The sequence below is a fragment of the Lolium perenne genome, chromosome 2 (genome assembly GCF_019359855.2).
Source record: "Lolium perenne isolate Kyuss_39 chromosome 2, Kyuss_2.0, whole genome shotgun sequence".
In the NCBI taxonomy this organism is placed as follows: domain Eukaryota; kingdom Viridiplantae; phylum Streptophyta; class Magnoliopsida; order Poales; family Poaceae; genus Lolium; species Lolium perenne.
In genome coordinates this window covers 278202155-278224161 of record NC_067245.2, presented here as the reverse complement: position 1 = coordinate 278224161, position 22007 = coordinate 278202155, and the positions used below count along the sequence as shown (strand labels likewise).

The 22007-nt window shown below is 47.2% G+C and overlaps 2 protein-coding genes across 2 annotated transcripts; one reads left to right on the top strand and one right to left on the bottom strand.

The window, feature by feature from the left end:
* The first annotated feature begins 7097 nt into the window (after positions 1 to 7097).
* Positions 7098 to 9501, top strand: LOC127336483 (uncharacterized). Its single transcript, XM_051363299.2, has 4 exons — positions 7098 to 7254; positions 7482 to 7692; positions 7793 to 8208; positions 8525 to 9501. Exons 1-4 carry the CDS (start codon positions 7240 to 7242, stop codon positions 9116 to 9118), a joined length of 1236 nt encoding a protein of 411 aa, XP_051219259.1. The 5' UTR covers positions 7098 to 7239; the 3' UTR covers positions 9119 to 9501.
* Positions 9502 to 10047: 546 nt separating this feature from the next.
* Positions 10048 to 18491, bottom strand: LOC127336482 (PH, RCC1 and FYVE domains-containing protein 1). Its single transcript, XM_051363298.2, has 9 exons — positions 18108 to 18491; positions 17702 to 17788; positions 17266 to 17355; positions 17090 to 17176; positions 16792 to 16986; positions 11186 to 13201; positions 10953 to 11099; positions 10564 to 10823; positions 10048 to 10479 (listed from the first exon to the last, which is right to left on the bottom strand). The coding sequence occupies exons 1-9, from the start codon at positions 18153 to 18155 to the stop codon at positions 10365 to 10367; spliced, it is 3045 nt and encodes a 1014-aa protein (XP_051219258.1). The 5' UTR covers positions 18156 to 18491; the 3' UTR covers positions 10048 to 10364.
* Between the last annotated feature and the right edge of the window lie 3516 nt (positions 18492 to 22007).

Genomic DNA, 22007 nt, shown 5'->3' with positions numbered 1-22007 from the left:
AACCACCAATCCTTGGTTTATCCTCTTCAGCGATCATGGCCAGGAGAGCGATGAGGATCATCAGATGCTCCTCGTCCTCATGGGTGCGCCGCGACCACGTACGTACTAGCACTATCCACCTGCAAAGGGTCCGCTAGCAGCGAGAGCCAGGAGAATCGAGCGGCCTCGTGAATTTTCCCGTAGGATATTTGCACGAGCCAGAAAAGCGCACCGGCAAAAAGCGAGGAACAAAAAGTCCTCTCCGACGTGGCACCTCCGCGCCGCTCTGAGTCAGTGGAGAACGAAGGGAGCTATGTGGCTGGGTGGGCAAGTTTTCGGTGCCAACCCAACATGTGGACACGGAGTCACGGATCGCCCAGTCGGAGGACGAAAAAGTGCAGTAAACAGCCGGGGCCCACCTGGGAGGCTGGGAGATGGGACCTACGGCTACGGTGCTCCGCCAGAATGGTGGCTTTGACGTGTCGACAAAGCGACGGGAAAGGGCCCAGCGCCCCTGCGCTTTTTCCCTTTTATCTATCCATCCATCCAAGCAGTGAGGGCATCTCCAGCGGCGGTCGCTCACAGACCGTTTTCGTTCGGCGTGACCGGAAATACGTTTGACACCATCTCCAGCGGAGTGACGCAAATTGACCGGGCCGTCCGCGGAGACGCAAATCTGGCCTAAATATGCGCCCGGGATGTGTCTTCGCTGACGCGGAAAGTGTCCGCTCGCGTATGACGGACGTTTTGTCTGACCCGCCTGGCAGTGACCCAGCGTCGATGCGTCTTCTCCGCCAGTACTGGCGCCGAGACGTCGCTTCGGCAGTCTGCGGCCGCGTAAATGGCGATGCCTCGCGTGGCGCGCGGCCGTTGCCTACCTCTGCGCACGTAGTAATGACGATGCCACGCATGGCGCGGCCGTCGCCCTGCCTCCGACCTATATAAACAGGGGCGCGAGCATCTCATCTCCTCCCCACTAAACCCTAGCCGCTGCTGCCGTAGCGCCGCTTCCGCTCACCCTCCAGCAGATCCACCATGAGCAGCGTCGGACGTGGCCAGGCTGCCGCGCCTCCACCTCCACCTTCACCTCCCACTCCACCTCCCCCGGCCTCGAGCTCCGACGAGGAGTTCGACTCCGAAGACAGCACCGACCTCCTCCACCCAGTCAGGGACGCCGCGGCCCTGGCTGAAGCGGAGAAGGAAGCAGAGGAGGAGCGCGTGGCCCATGCGGCGGTCGACGCCGAGCTGGAACAGTGCAGGCTGGCGGCCGACGCAGCCGCAGAGGACTCCGACTCCGACTCCGAGATATCTTGGTCTTCCAATGACCCTGATGCGCCTACGCCGGAGGAGAGGGCGGTGGAGCAGAGGGCTATCGTCGAGTCTTTCGAGACGCTCAAGGACGACGCCGCGAGCGCGAGGCTGGAGCAGTGCCTGCAAAAGGACGCGGCGGCGCACCGAGCCATAGCAGCCGCACGGGAGGCGGCGGAGAAGCAGGCGATGGAGCGACGCAACGACGGTGCCGACCCCTCCAGAAGCAAATAGTCTAGTCTTCTAGATCTACAATGTATAGTTTTTATGCATTAAAATGTATTACTTTCTATATTTTTAAATGCGTTGCAAATCTAAAAATGGGTCGCCGCGGTGGACGCACACCCAGACGCAAACGGACACTCGGACAAAATATGTCTGCGGGACGATGCAAACGGACGCTCGCGATCACTTTTGGGCGTCTGAAATGCGTCGCCCCGTTGGAGATGCGCTGAAGCGGCAGGGTTCCCATCCTGGCGCCCTGATATTTTTGTGGATCAGAATATCTGTATTTGCTGGAGGAGGGAAATTGCATTTTTGCAGCCTCGAAGGAGTCAATTCGAGAGGTAGACGGAGCCAGAATGGCTTGTGCGATCTGGAGAAGAGATATTTGTTCCCAGATCAAGCTCCAGGATATTTCACACGGGAGCTCCTTGATATTTCTGGTTAAACATTTTCTTTTTCTTTTTTGCTTCTTTTAGGTTGTGAGGCTGATAGTTTGGTCCCTCCCACTTTATCTTATGATGACAAAAAAAGGAGGCAAATATCTAAGCACTGTACGCATAGAACCAACATTTTTTTTGAGAAGTTACCACGCGTCCATTTATACTAGCATCCGATTACAACGTGGAAACAACACAAACACTCTAGAACACCGTTGTTCCGACACTTTGCACAAAAGACCTCGCAAAATAGAAAAATACAAAGAGGCCCTGGAGATCTTTGTGCAGAACGCCAATGAGCATCTCCTGCAACCGCCGCCGCCGAGGACGCCGAAGGGAAAGGAGATGAATCCCACAAACCAAGACTCGGAGAAGCACCCTCGCAGTCACCGCTGCTTTGTGGAACTCTAACCGCACCCGCCGAGCACGGCGGAGTTACCTTCTTTGGGGAACATCAGCCGGGGAGAGCCCCGAGCTTGTCTGAGTCGCGACGCCGCTGGAGCCAATCGACAGAGTCGATGGAAAACCACAACGTCGCCCATCCGCACCCACGAAGCCCGCGTCGGCGACACCAGCCCCTGGAGTGTACCGGCACTTGATGCCAGCTTGACTCACGTACAACTCCTCCCAAGCTCCATGGCGACGTTGGAGTGTACGCGGCCATGACGACGAATCCGAAGGACAAAATCCACAAGGGAGTTGGCGGCCACAGCCCCCCCCCCCCCCCAGGAACCCTAATCCCATGGATCCACCTGATCCGTGGGCATACACAACCTCCAACTCTCCGACACCGCCAAGGAGAGCGTCATCGCGATGGGGAGTGAGTCGAGGCTCCTTTATTCCTCCCAGCGTTGCCTCCGCCACCACTTAGGGTGGGCATAAAAACCGTGAAACCGAAAACCGAACCGAAGTCGAAACCGAACTAACCGAAATCTCGGTTTTTTCCATTAACCGCTATTTTTTCGGTTTCCATTTATACTAACCGAATTAAATTTGGTAGAATTCGGTTTTTAGCCCCACCAACCGAACAAGACCGAATTGACCGAATTGAGTAACCTACCTTCAATTTGTGCATAAACCGATCATTCCATAGAAACCCAATTGCGTTTGATGTTCCAAAAATTGTTCATTCAATGTATGACTTTGGTCTTTGATGTACTAGCTTTTTCTGAATATAGCGTGAAGCATGCATAATAGAACATGTCGCTCAAAGTCTTAGCTACCCCTTTTAATCGATCACGAGTGATGCACCTGTACCACGAGTGCCGCAGCCTACCAAATAGCATCCCTCCACGATTGGTGCTCATTTGTCGATTTCTTCTTGTGATTGATGTTTTTTGTGTTGATATGTCAATCACTATTTGTTTTCTTCGGTGATGCCTACTATTTGTTCAAGTGAGTAGGTTCATTCGGTTTTAACCGAAAACCGAACCGAATTTGTCGGTTAACCGAATCTTCGGTTTCCTAAATTTTCATGCCAATTTCGGTTACCATTTTTGAAAACCGAATTTGTTCAAAAACCGCAAAAACTGATCCGAAATTTCGGTTAAAACCGAATGCCCACCCTGAGCCACCACAGTGTCGCCGGCAGACCCATAGACCCTACTATCTACATGCCGGAGACACAAGTCCGCGGTTCCCCCACTCTCCCTCCACCGAAGCAGACGGCCGAGAGGGAGGGAACCGACAGTCTGGCCGGCGGAGAGACGAGGGAAACCTGGCTTCTCCTGTTCGCCTCTCACGGGCACTGTAGCGAAGAGAGGGGAAGAGGAAAGCCAAGTACTCAAATCTTTTTGAAAGGGATGCATAGAACCAACATTAAGGCCATGTACTCCCTCCGTTCCTCAAAAAATTGTACTCCCTCCGTTCCTAAAAAAATATTTTCAACTTTATCGAGATACAGAGGTGTATAGACATGTTTTAGCTATATTCATCTGTATCTAGAAAAAGGTTTGAAGTTTTTATAGAAACGGGGGAAGTACAATAGAAGTGTGTAGTGGACTATTTAGAAAAATAAAACAAACATTTTCTAAGCATTGATGCTTATTTGTACAAATATAACTGCTTTAGTTTTCTAAGCATCCCTATAAACACCTACGTGTGACGTACCACGGCAATGCTCATGGACTATGGACTTGAGTTTAGAGAAGATGGAACATCCTGCTGGTTTTGACGGCGTACAAACAACACATAGTACACGATTTACCAACTTCAGTCCCCCGGAGGAAAACCCATACGTGTTGCTTGTATGTTCTTGATTGATGAAGATGATTATGCTGGTGCATTGATGGCTTTGGCGATGTTGCGTAGCGGTTTTTGGTTTTGTTGTTCTAGTCGTGGTTGAGGTCGTCCACCCTAACGTATCCCCCTAGCCCTTATAAAGAAGGCTAGATCTTAGGTATCGTTTGCACGTTAGTTTACAAGTTAGATACAAACTCTATTGTTCTTCGACTTGGGCATTGTCTTGCATAATACGCTAGGTTCCTAGGCTTCGGCTCCGCCAATACTTCTTGGGCTTCGTGGCTTTTGGTTGGACCTCACTAGGTATTGTAACGGTGGGTACTCGATAGGGTATGCCCACATCAAACGTTCCGCGATTACTACCAGATGTGAAGCGGTTATTTACTGTGCTTCAATTTTAACAGTCTATTGTTCGGCATCCCGCTAAAACAACGTTGAGAATGTGTGGGAGGTGATGAGTGTTTGTGTGATCATACACAACAAGAACGTTAAGGATGGTAGCATCTTTAACGACGGGTGCCAATTTCATGGTGAATTAGCTAAGCCATAGTACGTGGCATCATTGCTTGAGCAGCTCCTCCATGTGTATTATGAGATCCACGACCACCACGCTCACGATCAACCTTAAAGTCTTAAACAGACTTAATTAAGCATACGTGGGCACATGTTGAAAACCGGTAATCATCTTCTCCCATTTTACTTATTTTTATTTGCCTGTGAAATTATTTGATTGTGACCTATGCTGATTATTTGGTTGTAAACAATCTAAATTTATTTAGCTTTAAACTTTATAATCGTTTGTTATCCATACATTCGAATTTAATGAAATAAAAAAAGAGTTAAAATGGCTAGTGCCGATGAGATGGGTATGGTCGTCAGGTTTATCTCCAAAGAAATCAGTGGAGCGCCAGAGTCTTTAATCTATCTACAAGATCTATGCACAGACCAACTAAATAAACGAATTAACACGTACTATATGTACGAAATAGATTAGTCCACTGGCAATCGTTGCTCCGCTCCTCCGTCAGGATGTGGCTGGGAATATTTGTAGAGCAACCCGCAAGCGGTGCCCAACCCACTCTCCGCGAGCATGTGGACGAGGATAGCTCGGTTATGTGCAATAAACAATGGGGTTCCACGTGGGAGGTGACAGCGCCGCGGTGCGCGCCCAACTTTGGTTGCTTCGACCTGTCGAAAAAGCGAGAGGTGGGCCCCACCACCGCTGCGCTTTTCTACCTATCCATCCGGCAGTGCCGTCCCGGAGTCTCTGATATTTGGGGAGCCGAATATGTGTTTTTACTTTTTATTATGCTTGGGGTAGACAACTCCGTTTTTTTGGAGGAATTAATTCCAGAAGTAGACAGGGCTTGTCGACCTGATAAAGAGATACGTACATCTCCCCAGAGCCAGCTCCGTGATATTTCTAGAGGAGGGGAGCTAGTACAAGATATTTCCTGGTTTCCCTTTTCGGTTTTGCTTGTTTTGGGCGTGTGAAGCGCTGAAAGTCTCATGTTCTCGCACCACTTTATCATCTGACAGAAGAGGACACAAAATATCTAGCACCTGTATTATGCATGGAACCATAGTTAACGAGCGTCCATCCGATCCCCGGAATAATCAGCTTTTACACGTTATGCATACTGTAAGCGTTATGTACTACTCCTCCCTTGTTTTTTTTATACATCTACTATGAAAATTAACCATGTGTCCATGTTTTATATTTAGCCAAATTCAACACTGTAGTTTTATCATCATCTACTATGAAATTATGTTTCAAGATCAATTTCATATTGCCGTCTGTATTTTATGTATACTTGATAAAAAAAATCTGATTCCATCTAAAGATAAAATGCCAGTTAATTCATACAAGTGGGAGTATAGCTTTGGAGATGTAAATAGAAGAGCGCACGAGTAATGGGCTGCTTTAGGAACTAAGCTAAAAGATGCGCGACTGAATTGTTGATTTTTCATAGACTGGAAACTAGATACCACCTATTTACTTATTGTCCTGGTATATGTAACTTGGTCGGCCGATGGAATGATTCCTCGGAAGGCTAAAGATCAGCAAATATCCTTCGAAAAGACCGTGTAGCACTTTATTGTCGCTTTTCGCAAAGCAGAATTTTATTCGCTACCAGCATCGTCGGCTGAAATTCGAGAGGTTCTAAGATCTAGTTCCGCTCATCGACAAGCTAGGCTGCCACTGATATTTTGTGAAGTTATACTAGGATTACTAAAGTTACCGTTAGTGAGAGTATCATGCTGCCATGTTGATAAAAAAAAGTTGACGTAACACAATTACACAAAGATAGATTAATGAATACATATAGGTGGTATCATGACTACATATCGTGTCCTCGCATATAGAACTATTTGGTAACAACTACATTATGTGCATAAATTTGCATTTCTATTTTGCAAACAGATAAAATATGATATCGCCATGATATTGTACTCCTCGTTATGACCAGTTTAACACTCATCAGACGTGTTAGTAAATCACGCACACACGGCACTCAAAAAGCGAAAAGAGACGGATAGATAGAGCAGACGACGAGAGAGGACCATCCATACATTTCGTTTCGTGCAGCCCCACGAAAGCACATGGGTTTACTACGACCCACGTAGCAAACATCCAGCTGTGACCCGCAAGCTGCCGCTCCACTACCAAACAAGCAAACGGGCAGGTGAAGCAGCGATAGCCACAAGAATCGAGCGGCCACCGGATTTTTCCGCTAGGATATTTGCGCGAGTCAGAAAAGCGCACCACCAAAAGCGTAAAGCGAAGAAAAATCCCATCCGACGTGGCGCCCCTGCTCTCGCCCTTTTTCTCCTCCCCGCCCGCCCTTCTGGTCGACCGCACGCCTCATTTCTTGCAGACTCTCCCCTCTTCTTCTCTGCTCCTCCTCCTCAGCAGATAGCAGCAGCTACTGGGAAAAATTAAATCAGGAGTTGGTGATTTTGTTTCTGTTCTTGGTCGTGAGAACTGAGAAGTCGTCGAAGCGAGATTTGGCGAAGTTGCTACTTCAGTTCAGGAATCTGAAGAGATATGGCTCGATTTCAGGTAATTCCTCGTCTTTTGTTCGTCTGTGTTTCTTCTGGATCGTTTGGTGGATCGTGGAGTAAAACCTGTTCATGGAAGCTTTGATTCACGGCAATTTAATGGCTAGATATATATTTTGGGAAAAAAATTGTTGACTAAAACGACCGAGCAGAAAAGTGATGCTCATAAGATCTTATTCCGCCTGATTGAAACTGAGGCTAACGAAATCTCCCATTTTCCTCCTGTAGGAAACCGCCACGAGTGATGACCAAAACCTCATGGGAGATCTCGGGCGTCCTATGAATCCCAGCGACATGGACGCGCTCGCCGGAGCGCGGTTCCCCAAGGCGCGGAAGCCGTACATGATAACGAAGCAGCGGGAGAAGTGGACCGAGGAGGAGCACAAGCTCTTCCTGGAAGCCATGCAGCTCCACGGCCGCGCCTGGCGCCGCATACAAGGTTTGTTTCCTCTTCTCCTCCTCCCCAAAAAGCTCCGTCTGATGATATCTGAGTAAACTTGGCCTTTTATCTGACAAACGGAACTTTTTCGCGACTGCAGAGCACATAGGCACCAAGACGGCGGTGCAGATCAGGAGCCACGCGCAGAAGTTCTTCTCCAAGGTCATCCGAGAGTCGTCCGGCGACAACAGCTCCGGCGCCGGCGCCGAGGCGCCGATCCAGATCCCGCCGCCGCGGCCCAAGCGGAAGTCCGTGCACCCGTACCCGTGCAACCGGAGGAGCGCGCCGGGCAAGCACGCCCATGCGCTGGCGCAGCTCCAGAGGCCTGACCGGCAGGTGCAGTCCGTGTGCGAGCAGGGGAATGGCTCGCCGACCTCTGTGGTCACCGCGTCGCAGATAGGCTCTGAGTGCTCCGACAGCGATACGTCCACGATTGACATCGAAGAGAGGTGCCCCACGCCAGGCGTGGACACCGCTGAGGTTGCTGTGCAAGTGCCACCAACCGATGTTCGTCAGGTACTAATCCTTGCTGACATGATACTCTCCCTACAAAGCATATTTTCTTTTTTCTTTATATCTTCCTAGGATAGGTACCCGATATGAAAATATCAACAAGATAGTAACTCTTTGATTGTTGACGGCGATCTTTATATCTTGTAGGTAAAATAATATATCTTCTATTCTAGTAGTAATTATTGAATGAAAGTGTTTTTTAGAAACACCTAGCATAGACAGTGATTTTGTTGCTTGACGATATGATCTGGAGTAGTTGACAACTTGACACAACTGTTAACTTCTCAGTTCTGATGAACTCTTAAATTATGTATTTCAGGGCAGTACTTCTTCAGAAGAAGTCGTGTGTGGCACATCAGAAGCTCCACAGATCAAGCTATTCGGCAAGACAGTTGCGGTGAACAATTCACACCAGCAGCCAGAGCCCAGTACGGGCAACCTGCAAGCTGTCGCAGATATGGAATTGGATACCTCAGCTGAGACGCCCACCAGTGGAGCTGGGAACCCTGGCGGACCACAAGCAAACGCATGGAGCCCATGGATGGCGAACGCGCAGCAGTTCATGTACTATGTTCCTCAAGGGGCAGTTTTCTTCAGCTACAACGGTGGAAGCGTGCACCAGCCTTCCGAAGCTGAGAACAAGCACAGGGAAGCGTCAAGGGCGGAGTCGAACACGGCCTCCACCAGTGTGCCTGAAACAACAACCCGGAATTCTGCAGAATCATGCACTGAAGCAGACGGCGGTGATGACAAAATGGCACCTGCTGCGGGTTTCAGAAAATTTGTTGCCCCAAGTTCAGTCCACCAACGAGGTTTCATGCCATACAAGAGGTGCGCAGCTGAAAGCAAGGTGCTGCAGCCTCAGGCTGTGAGCGAGGAGGCGGATGGAGACATGACGAGATTGTGCCTGTAAATGTCCGCTGTCACAGCGCTACCATAGATGGCGATGATGCTGAGCGCAGATGACTAGAACTGATGGAATACTGCACAGAGGGCCTTCCTTCTGTTGCTCATGAGGGCATACTGAAACCAGCCAAGCCACACTGATCTTTCATATTGGAAGAACAGTCGTGGATCCTGTGTTTTCATACTTCTTCATGGAGCGACTGTAATTTTGTCCCAACAGTAGAGGTTGAGGCTAAACGGTGGCCTATATAGTTGTAGTAGGATCGAGCTGATGTAAATTATGCAGCTCATATTTGTAAATTAATGACATGGCAGCAGAACATAGATGCTGCAAAGCCTTCTTCAGTTGTATGCTTTTGACAGATGAACAAGTCCCAAGGTTGAACCCAATTCTGGGAGACAAAAATAATCTATCGTGCTAAGATGCTGCGATGTGCTAGATGAATTGTATGAGAGGCAACTAACTGGCTGTTAAGTGTTAAGCCCTTCGCCTATCACTTGGATGAACGTTCAGACCTGATGTGTTCTTCAGAGCTCAGCCCTTCGATGTGCAGCCTCGACTAGATATAGGTACCACTGGATCATGGAAGCGCGTCGAGATGCCGACCACTGACGTGCAGCCGAGACCCGAGGCGACACGGCCAAGGGAGGCGCTCGGTGGGCGGAAGCAGGCGGCGGCGGAGAGATATCGCCGCATTGCAGGACCCGGCGACCAGACTATGCGGGTGCCGGACACGGATTAGGTCGCTAGAGAGACGTCGACCCTTCTGGAAGGAACGGCGGTGAGGGTAACGCTGGAGTCGACGACGGCGCGGGCGCTCGCCATTGCTGTAGCCTCTGTGGTTTATGTTCTGCATCTATTCAATTCAGAACGGATCTGATACCATCTTTGCTTCTTTCATCAGGATCATCAACTGCAAATCGACATCCCAACCAGGAACACAAAGGGAACCTTAGAGATTTAACCATCGTGTCCTCATGGCATTACCATCAAACCTATCTGAATCTGCAACTACACCCCAGTTTAAAGGTGATACCAGAATGCCACCCAGTCAGTTCTTCCCGACGGAAGGATTATCTAGAGTAAGTTTTAACTGCCCATTGTGCAAAGCAAAAGGTACTAGATTAGATCACTTGGTAGCTTACAAAATTTCACCTGCTACTTGATGAAGACTGTTTACTACTAGTTCAGTTTGCTCAGTTAACATTGGTAGCATCGGGTTAGCCCTGTACAATTCTTGTGCCGGTCACCGTTAAGTGTGGTTCAGGGGTGGTGTTTCCAATTGCTCAATGCTGTACTTTGCATATACCCTGCTCTTGTTCTCTTCCCACCAGCGTTGAGCTTCCTTCTCTCCAAAATGCTTCCGACTGCACAACCAAGAACCAAGGTTACGCACAAGAAAATGGGCAGATAATCAGCAGCAGCAACCAGTAAGGCCTAATGGAGCTCACCTGAATCTCATTCGCCTTATGTCTTTCTTTCCGCCTGCGGATACAGCAAGTGTGACATACACTCCTCGTTCGATCTGCTCGACCACACCGTCAACTGGAGCGGCGGTGGAATCTGCTTCCGTGGTATAACCATCGCTGTCAATTGTTCTGGCAATATTCCGATGATCTGGTGATGGTGCCTGTCCTGGGACGCTATTAGGTGCGACCTTTGAGTTTTCAGATTGCTGGCGAACTGAAAGTTTTTCTGACAAGGCATTGCACTGCACAGTTTACAACATCCGAACCAGTCATATATCAAAGGGGAGTGATCCGTCATTCAGTGTATTAGCTGTTTGTTACTGGAAAACATACTAACAATACGGTGTAATGAGATTACGTGGAGCTCATACCTGATTAGTTAGAACCTTTATGATATCCTTGGCAGCCTTACACTTTGCAGCCTCATCCCTAACAATTAACCATGTTTCATCAAGTTTTTGTTTGTACACTTGAGCTATAAGATTTTTCTGCTGGCATTGCTCTGCAAGAGCAGTCACCTGCTTGAACAGCAACATGAACATCAGCTTTCTTCAGTTCTCAAAGAGGGAAAAGATTATTTGCTGATCAACGATAAATGAATTACCTGTGAGCGAAGCTGCTTTATTTCCTCGGTGAGTATCATATTCATCGTATCCAGTTCCTCTCTCTGGCTATCAGTAGACCGTCGCAAATAATTACCAGCCTTCAGCCCTACAGAGTTGTGCATTCTTTGCGAGAAAGAGACACCACACATCTCACTATTTGATATCCGCTGATGTTGGAAAATGTCTTGTGCAGATACAAATTGAGCAGGACACTCAACTTGCCCCCATCGTTGAGTTCTTACTTGAATTGGAATAGCAGAGTCCGCATTTCTCTGATTGGAACCTTGTACCAAGGTCATCTTTTCTACAATGAGGTTTGCTTCCTTGAATAAACGTGATAGCTTAGGTGTATATGCCTTTATTTCTGCTTTAAACATTTCCCCTTTGCTAATCTTTGGTTGTTGCCTGACTTGACCAGAATTTATGGCTTTCTCTAGTTGACGGAAACACAAATCACAGACACGATACCTTCTGTTCTTATCCGGCGCAACTGCTGCATTTGCAATCTTGTTACTACTGCAGGAATTGCAGAACATGGAACCACAGTTATAGCAGTAGTGTTTTTTCCTAGTAAAACCAAAAGCCATCTTGCATCCTCTGCACACGGGCTGGTCCTTTACTGAGATACCCTTATGCAAACAGATTGCGGCACAAAAATTGGAGCCACAAGCTATACTCTGAACATGCCTACCTTCTAATGCCTCTACTAAAGTAGGAGAACTCCTATTATCATAGTCACCTAAACCAAGTTGTCCATCCGCTCCTTTGCCCCAGGTAAAAACCTTTCCGTTCATAGTCAACGCAGCTACGTGGGAAGCACCAGATGATATCTCTCTAACAAACTCGTTCTTGAGTACTCCTTCAACAATGCAAACAGATTCACCATCTGTCTGTGGGTTTCCTAATTGTCCATGCTTGGAACTTCCCACAGTAAATACCACACCGGTAGAAGTAAGTACAACAGTCAGAGCCATCCCACAAGATACCTGAACAAAATCATAACTGGTGAGTGAATCGACGCATGTCGGTACAAGCTTCATTTTTCTATCAGCATGACCCAGCTTCCCTTTATCTGCATCGCCCCATGTGAACAGATTGCCGCTTGGAGTGTTGCACTTGAAACTGCTTATTACTTCAACAATGGCAGCCGTATGCCATGGCCCGCATGCCACAGATTTCACTTCCAACCCTTTCAATGACTCCACTTCCTTTGGTCTAGCAATTCCTTGTGTATCCCCATGCCCAAGAACACCAAATGTTCCATCCCCATATGTGAATAACTGACCAGATGATGTTATAATAGCTGTGTGCCACTCGCCACAAGCAATTTTCGACACGGAAATGTTGTCCATAGGACCAAACAATTTATGGGGAAGCCAGTTATTCAACAAAGCCAAGCTATGAGCTCCTTCAGGCCATTCAAAAAGTTCGCCAGAAACCGTGACTGCACAGGTGTGCTTTGATCCAAATGCAACAGCCTTTACATGTACAGAGGCAAGAGACTCCTCTATTCTAGGACATGAGACATTGGCATTTACTTTGTGTCCCAGTCTCTCACTACTCTCCTTGCCCCAAGAGAAGACCTCACCTTGCTTGGTGATTATGGCTGCACGATTCTCCCCACAAGATATGCTCTGTACATCAAGCATTTTGGTTGATTCCACTAACCTTGGGAGGGCCTTTGAAATATCTTCACTGCCTAACATACTGTCAAGAACACCGCCCCAGAGAAAAACATCCTTCAGAGAATCCAATCTGCATGCTGCCCGGGGCCCTTCAACTGTTTTCAGTTTAGGTGTTTCAGCAGCTATCTGTGTCTTATGTTTGTTAGCAACCAAAATATCCTTCAGACCATGCCTCACCGGATTTGCCACCTTGGGAGTAAGCCTCTCCAGATAAGAGTCTATGTCAGAAAAAGTTCGCTGTCTTTGGTAAAATAAGGCTTCCGAACAATCAAGATAACCACCAAAGAGATCTTTTTGTGTCATCCTAGGACTCACAGTGGATGGATATACCTTCAAGAAGAAATTCATTGAACGAAGGATCAATAGCATGAAAAACATGACAAATTAACCAAGAACATCCAGCATTTCATAACAAATCCATGGATCAGCAATGCTTACGTACTTAGCGCGTGAAGAACTTTAAGATGTCACTCCTTGTGAAAAACATAGTTTCGAGACAAGCCTAATAATTATATGTGGGTCTTATTTTATACCCATTGCATTTGCATGATACATTATTGTTAGACTCGGGTGAACAAGCTTTTAAGGGGAATAAATATCTTTTTTCGTTTGAATTGGCCTGGCTTAAGCATGATGGATTTGCGGATATGGTGGCTCGTGAGTGGCTATCTATAACGTTTGGTTCTAATCCCATGGAGGTATGGCAAAATAAGATTAGGCACCTCAGGCAGTTTTTGCGGGGTTGGGCAAAAAATCTTAGTGGAACTTATAAAGCAGAGAAAGAAAATCTTCTTAGCATTATTGAAAACCTTGACTGTAAAGCTGAGTACAATCCTCTTGATGAGCAGGAACGCAAGGAGTTGCGTCATGCTCAAGATGCTATTGCAAAATTGCGTCGGGATGAGGAGTCGAAATGGGCCCAACGCGCAAAAGTTAAACACGTCCAACTAGGGGGGGAGAATACAAAATATTTTCACCTTATAGCTAATGGGAAACATAGAAGGAAAAAGATTTTCCAACTTGAGCAAGATGAAGGGACGGTAATTGGGCAGGAGAATATTAAAAATTACATCACTGAATATTACAAAACGTTATTTGGGCCTCCTGTCACGAATACTTGTAGTATGGAGGAATCCAGGACGCAGGATATACCGCAGATTTCGCCGGAGGAGAATAGGATTTTGACAGCCGTTTTTTCTGAAAAGGAGGTACACGAGGCTATTTTTCAAATGGAAAAAAATAAAGCTCCCGGTCCTGATGGTTTTCCAGCTGAATTCTATCAACATTTCTGGGATCTAGTTAAAGAGGATCTCATGGCACTGTTTCTGGACTTCCAAAATGGAAATCTACCTCTATTCCATTTAAATTTTGGGACTATTATTCTACTACCCAAAAAAGAAAACGCAACTCAAATTCAGCAGTATCGGCCAATTTGCCTCCTTAATGTTAGCTTCAAGGTGTTTACAAAAGTCGGAACAAATCGTGTCACGGGTATCGCAGAAAAGGTGGTTCAACCAACACAGACTGCTTTCATGCCAGGGAGGCATATCTTAGAAGGTGTAGTTATTCTTCACGAGACTATTCATGAGCTTCATAGGAAGAAGTTGGATGGGGTGTTATTTAAAATTGATTTTGAAAAGGCATATGACAAAGTTAATTGGGCTTTCTTACAGCAGACGATGCGTATGAAAGGCTTTGATCCGACGTGGTGTCAGTGGGTGCAGCGCTATATCGAGAAAGGGAGTGTAGGTATTAGAGTAAACGATGACATAGGTCATTATTTTCAGACTAAGAAGGGGCTCCGTCAGGGAGATCCTTTATCTCCTATTCTTTTCAATATAGTTGCAGATATGCTTGCTATTTTGATTCAGAGAGCGAAGGAGGATGGCCAGGTTAGTGGGCTTATCCCTCATCTAGTTGATGGGGGTATCTCCATTTTACAATATGCGGATGACACGATCCTTTTCATGGAGCATGATTTAGACAAAGCGTTGAATATGAAAATGGTCCTATGTATCTTTGAACAATTGTCAGGGCTCAAAATTAATTTTCACAAGAGTGAGTTGTTTTGTTTTGGGAGGGCGAGAGATATGGAGACAGAGTATAAGACTCTATTTGGGTGTGACATTGGTTCTCTGCCATTCAGATATTTGGGGATTCCAATACATTTTAGAAAACTGACAAATGGGGAGTGGAAACCCGTGGAGGATCGATTTGAGAAAAAATTTGGTTGTTGGGCGGGTAAGATGCTCTCCTATGGTGATCGTTTAACTCTAATTAATTCTGTACTCACAAGCTTGCCAATGTTTATGCTTTCCTTTCTTGAGGTTCCTGTTGGGGTTAGAAAACGATTAGACTTTTTCCGATCACGTTTCTTTTGGCAAAGTGATGGACACAAGAGAAAATATAGGCTGGCAAAATGGAATATTATTTGTAGGCCCAAGAGTCAGGGGGGACTGGGAGTGGAGGTCATCGAATTAAAGAACAAGAGTTTGCTTAGCAAGTGGCTTTTCAAACTTATTAATGAACAAGGTGTTTGGCAACAATTGTTGCAAAATAAATATTTAAAGGATCAGACTTTGTCTCAAGTTGCTGCGAGACCAACCGATTCTCCATTCTGGAAGGGTTTAATGAAGGTCAAAGAGGACTTCTTCACGCGCGGGTCAATGGAAGTAGGAAATGGACAAAATACGAGATTCTGGGAGGATGTCTGGCTTGGGAATAGACCCATTCGCGATCAATATCCCTCTCTTTATCGTATTGTTAATCGATCTAATGTTTCGGTCGCCCAAGTGATGAGTGTGACCCCTTTGAACATAGGTTTTAGGAGGCCGCTATCGGGCTATAGGTGGGACAGATGGGTTCACCTTGTTACTCGTCTTATGGGAGTGCAGCTTACTGCTTCTAATGATGTATTTCGTTGGAATCTTACGGCGTCGGGTCAGTTCTCGGTTAAATCGATGTATCTCGATTTGCTTGATAATCCTGTAGGGAATTTAAAAAAATACATTTGGAAGATTAAAATTCCACTTAAAATCAGAATTTTTTTGTGGTTTCTTCATAAAAAGGTCATTCTAACTAAAGACAATCTCAAAAAAAGAAATTGGCAGGGGTGTTCTAAATGTTGCTTTTGTGATCACGATGAGACAATTCAACATTTATTTTTCGCTTGCCCCTTTGCAAAGATTCTTTGGCGCATTATTTACTTGACTTTCAATATCCCAGCACCTATGAATGTGAATAATCTGTTTGGTAATTGGTTAAATGGCGTGTCTAAGAAGGATAAAGGCCATATCAGAGTTGGAGTTTGCGCTTTGCTTTGGGCAATCTGGAATGTCCGTAATGATTTTGTCTTTAACAAAAAAAGTTTTCCATCTTTTCTGCAGGTTATTCCTATGGTTACCCACTGGATCCATATGTGGTCTTATCTCCAGCCGGAGGATGTGCGCCGGGACATGGATATTGGGTGCAACCGCTTGGCGACGGTAGCACGGGATTTCTACAGCCGGTGCGGTTGGCGTACTGATAGGCGGCTCACATGAAGATCTTGTGGCGGCGCGTCTTTTTTATCATTTTTAGATGGCTAGTCCATGTCGAGACTTTGAGTGATCCATGATTTGTAATAAATTTATTTTGGAGACCTAATAAAGTTAATAAAGGGCCGCATGCATCAATTGATGCAGAGGCTGGGGTTTTATCCCCCTTATCGAAAAAAAAATTTGCATGATACATAGACAGAGAATGGTTCCTTGAAATTGATACAATTCTATTGAACCGGAGAATATCATGTTTGACCATGATCTGAATCTAAAGTTTAGATAGGCCAACCAAAATACAACCAGATATAGTTTGTCACACGAAACTTTCTGAAACGAAAATAAAGTCCACTTAGACAGCATCATGTAAGCTCTAGAACGAACCTGTCTGAGCCTCGGTGTGTCGTACACGGCTGATAGCTTGCTCTTTCGCTGAATATAGCTACGGGGAGTACTTGCGCAACTGGCCATCTGTCTACTGCTCTTTGATCCAATCGATGAAGCTGGACTATAAGGACATGATATTAAGGCTGTCAAGCCAAGGTGCCAGCATTCAGCTTGATCCCTGTCTCTGCAGATCTGGGTCAACATGATTTTCAGAAGACATGATAGTGGTGAGGAGCAATGGACATTGGAATCTTCTTACAAGTGAACGGATATAATATCCAGCAAAGAGATATACCAAGTCGAGCGAGCACTCGCCGTTCCTGTGTATAAGTGACAAGGATTGATGTTCCTTCTCGGGCCAACGCAGACGCTGAAAGTTTACCTGTAGAACTCTGAAGTCATTACAACTAGTAGTGTTATGTGAGGAGTGATGAGCATAACAATTTTCTCAGGGTGGAAGGAATTGCGTACAGTTTTCTGTCCAAGAATTACAGCTGACACGGAGTTTAAGTTCAGCTGTTTTTCCCTGTCTTTCGAGTACCATACCAATGTGCTCTCATCCTGCAAGGAGAAGAAAACTGCTTTGTTATGACTGGAAGATGGACCAGTATTCATTAGGTGCAGACTAGTAGTATATCAACCATGGATTAATTGCCTGTTGTCCAAAAAAAAAACATGAATTGATTTCCTGTTGTCCAAAAAAACATGAATTGATTGCCTGTGAAACTCGTGAAAAGCCCAAGGACAGTGTCAAATTTGTAGTTGCATTGTCAAGAGAAGGTAACTAGTAGTCTAGTAACAGCATAAATGATAAATTTGCAGTTGCCCTCCCATGGGCCTACAATCCCTGCTCTTAGAGTAAGAACCTCAAGTTTATGCATCAAGAGATGCCAGAAGTAGTACTCACAGGAGAGAGCCTGAATGGGCAGAACTGGGGCTTTCCTCTCTTGCCACATTTGAGGAGATGCGCGCCCTTCTTCAGAGCAATAATGGCCTGCATAATAGAAGGAACTAAACTGTCAGATCACATTCTTGGCTCATACTACCCTGGAATATGGAATTTGCAGCAGATGATTAGATTCAAGAAGCCGGCCAGCTTGGAGGTGCAAGATGGATGCATTCCCCTAGCCCCATCCCCAGAAAAGTAAAATGACAAAAGGAATGGTGAAAGTACAGATGGAGCAAAAAAAAGAATAGCAAATCCGTATGAATCAGTTCAGATCAAGAATAACACAGAATAATTCGAGAAATGGATTGTCGAGAGGATTGAAGCTGCAAGAAAGCTTGAGAAGATAAAAGGGCTTTTTACAGACCTGCTCGACGCCTCTAGTTGGCATCCGCCCATCAAAGCTCCCAGCCATTGCAGGCGCAGAGGATGAAGAAGGTACAGATCAAGCAAGCAGACGGCAACAGCCAAGATTTTAGGGTGGAAGTGGAATAACTAGCATTCGTCCGCGCCGTGCGGCAAAGACAAAGATGACAGAGAAGCGAATGGTAGAAAATGTAGAATACTAGCACGGAGGGAGGATGGAAGAAAAGGAGGAAAAATATGGGACAAAGGGTAGAAAAAGGAGAGCCGTGTCTCTTGCAGGCGAGCTGCAGCAGTTGAGCGACCTGGAACAGTAGCACGAGGAGCGAGGTGGGAGATGACTAGATGAGAGAGGCGTTGGTGCGTTGGCAGTTGGGCTTTGTGCTTGGGCAACACAAGGTGACAACGGGGGAGCAAAAATGTGCTCGTTGGCCTGGCATCTAGGAGTAGTACTGTAGAGGCCATGTACTCGTTCAGCAATAATGGAGTCGTCCAAGAAGAATCCAACAAGGTAGAGAACAGGATTAAACGCTGCCACGTTGAACAATGCGTCGGTTTTGGCGATGAGCACGATTGAATATAAACACGTCGGGTTAGTTTACGGTTAACAATGCATTGTATAGGTTCTACATGTGCTAACCGTGTGGGTGTGGCTGCTACGGATCGACGGTGGTGGATGGTAAATTTGTGTGGGACGATGGCACGGTGTTGGGTTGGTTTGCAAACCTAAAAGTTCCATTAAAACGAACACGGCTGATTCAGTTGGAAAGGCGGAGGAGGGAGGCGGCCGGCAGCATGATGCCCAAGGTGGAAAAAGGCACTAGCCTGGACTGTACAGCCTCGCGCACAACACATGACTCCATGTCTCCTTTCCGTGCGAGGCAGACCACCGCGTCGCACGCCGCCACCACCGCAGCGCCACGAGCTGGTCGCTCCGACCAGTACGTTATTGCCGGCCCAATTAATTAACTTGTGCACATAGGACGCGTTTGGTAGCCTGCAGGGAGATGAAATTGGCTGTTTGGTTTCCTAGGGTTTGTTACGATCGTTGCATAGCAGGATTCTTAGAGCATCTCCAACGGACGCGCTAAAACGCGGCGCTCTAAACCTCAGTTTCGCCGCGCGGTAAACAGATAGCGCGCTGGGCCGGTTTTTCCCCCGCCGGACGCACTAATATGCAGCGCGTGCGCGGGCGGTAAAAATGGTCCTCCGCCGGGCGCGGCAAAATACAGCGCGCGCGGGTGCGGAAAACAGTTTTTACACTACTTTGCATCTCACAAGATCAAATACTCACACAAAAATCATAAAACAAATGATGTACCATAATTTAAATGAAAACAAAGTGCAACACACATCACATAGTTCAACAACGACACACAAAATGACGTAAACAATCCCTAAACAATCCTTGAACCATAGAGTTCTACACATATGCGGAAAAGAAAATAGATGAGCTATATGAACTAGAACCGTATTCTTCACATATGAGCCATATGGTGAACATAGTTGTAGAATGGCTTACCCTATCATTCTTATTTGTTCCACTTGGATTAAGAACATCGACGTTGGCTTGCACGCCCGCCCATTTTTGGCAATCGGTGTTGATGCCGGACCAACGGGATCGAAGTGAGCGCATGGTTCGCTCGTTCCCACTTGTGTTGTGTGTGTTGAAGTACTCCGTCATCCTCATCCAATAGGTTTCTCTTGTTTGATCGGTACCGGTTGCGCTATGGTGTAGTTGGCCGACCGACCGGGATGCTGAGGTTCAATCGACCCTTCTCCTTCCTCATCTACATCCTCATATTCCTCCTCTCCATCGGCGGCTTCATCATGCATGAACGAAGATCCAACATTCATTGTCTCCATGAATGTGTCATCATCGACTCTACATTGCAATGAAATTCATTATTATCCGGCTAGGTATGCATCTAAACTACAATTTGGACGAAAAGTAGTGTTTTTTACCTCTCGGGCATTTCATCATGCACCGTATGTGCACCCGCGTGGTTGCCGGACGGAGGCGCCGGCTGGTTCGTCGGAGGAGGAGGAGGAGTCTGGTTCGTCGGAGGAGGAGGTGGCTGCGGCCAGCGGGAGGCGGGCGCCTTCTCTTTCTTCGGCGGCGCGACGGAGGCGGCACCGATGCACGGTCGTTTGGTCAACGGTGCCTTCCCCCTCCTCGGTGCGGGCCGTGCGTTGCCGGCGCCTTGCGCGGCTGCCATCTGCGCGGCGGCTGCACCTGCGTGCAGCGCCCCACGCGGTGGGACGAAGAGCACGCGCGTAGCTGCCGTTGTGTTGCCGCTGTCGGCGCCGCCGCTAGGGTTTGGCGGCGGCGCGGCGGAAGCGGCGGCGGAGGGTGGGACAGAGTAGGGAGGGGTCGGTGGGTTGCCGGAGGGGCCGTCCATCATTGGGATTGCGCCGGCGGCCGCGCGGAGACGACGGATTGGGCGCTCGGGCGGCGACGCGGAAGGGGAAGTTTCAGCGCGGGGGTTTTTTCGCGCATGGACGAGCGATGCCGCGCGCTGTAGCCGACGCGTCACATATGGCGCTCCGGATTGCGCAAAACGCCGCGCGCCCTAAAAAATTTGCAGCGCCGCGCCGTTTATCGCGCCTGCTGGAGCGCCTTCTTCCCTCCCGCGCCGGCCGTTTTTTTGCAGCGCGGCCTATATAGCGTGCCTGTTGGAGATGCTCTTGTCCTAAAGCATCCTTCAAAGAGATTTGGGCCGCGTCGGACGTAAAAACGTTCCCAGCCACGTGCCCCAAAACCTCTTTTTATCCGGTGCGGTTCAATACGGTGTCAGGCGCCTTGAGCCCGTCCCAGCTACAGAGTGGACGCTCCAGGTACGCCGGACACAACGAAAAGCGAGGCGACGAGACACGGGCCCGACGCGTCAGCGGCTCGGAAGCCTAAAACCTCATCGTCTACCTTTGGTCAAGCGACGTTAATGGCGTCCCAGATTTCCCAGGCGACGCAGGGACGTGTCTCGTCGTACATGGCCGCATGGCCTTCCGCGTCGGCGTTACTGCGTCCAACGACCCACTGCCGCTTCGCCTGCCTGCCGCTGTTGTACATTAAGAGCACCCATGTGGTTCTTGTTCATCCCAATCTCTCGACGTTCGTGTTGGAGATATGCCCACGAGGCAATAATAAAGTGGTTATTATATATCTTTGTGTTTATGATAAATGTTTGCATACCATGCTATAATTGTATTAACCGAAACATTGATACATGTGTGTTATGTAAACAACAAGGAGTCCCTAGTAAGCCTCTTGTATAACTAGCTTGTTGATTAATAGATGATCATGGTTTCGTGATCATGAACATTGGATGTTATTAATAACAAGGTTATGTCATTAGATGAATGATATAATGGACACACATCCAAATAAGCGTAGCATAAAATTACGTCATTAAGTTCAGTTTGCTATAAGCTTTCGATACATAGTTACCTAGTCCTTCGACCATGAGATCATGTAAATCACTTATACCGGAAGGGTACTTTGATTACATCAAACGCCACTGCGTAAATGGGTGGTTATAAAGGTGGGATTAAGTATTCGGAAAGTATGAGTTGAGGCATATGGATCAAGAGTGGGATTTGTCCATCCCGATGACGGATAGATATACTCTGGGCCCTCTCGGTGGAATATCGTCTGATTAGCTTGCAAGCATGTGAATAGTTCACAAGAGATAATATGCCACGGTACAAGTAAGGAGTACTTGTCGTAACGAGATTGAACAAGGTATGGAGATACCGATGATCGAACCTCGGACAAGTAAAGTATCGCGTGACAAAGAGAATCAGTATCGTATGTAAATGGTTCGATCACTAAGTTATCGTTGAATATGTGGGAGCCATTATGGATCTCCAGATCCCGCAATTGGTTATTGGTCAGAGAGGAGTC

Bases quoted from the DNA above. Each gene is read 5' to 3' on its own strand.
- LOC127336483 (XM_051363299.2), top strand. The intron at 7,693-7,792 runs GTTTGTTTCCTC...TCGCGACTGCAG, and splicing joins CGCCTGGCGCCGCATACAAG to AGCACATAGGCACCAAGACG. The intron at 8,209-8,524 runs GTACTAATCCTT...TATGTATTTCAG, and splicing joins CACCAACCGATGTTCGTCAG to GGCAGTACTTCTTCAGAAGA.
- LOC127336482 (XM_051363298.2), bottom strand. From the start codon at position 18,155: ATGGCTGGGAGCTTTGATGGGCGGATGCCAACTAGAGGCGTCGAGCAG. The intron at 17,356-17,701 runs GTGAGTACTACT...TTCTCCTTGCAG, and splicing joins GCCCATTCAGGCTCTCTCCT to GATGAGAGCACATTGGTATG. The intron at 13,202-16,791 runs GTTCGTTCTAGA...TTCTTCTTGAAG, and splicing joins ACACACCGAGGCTCAGACAG to GTATATCCATCCACTGTGAG.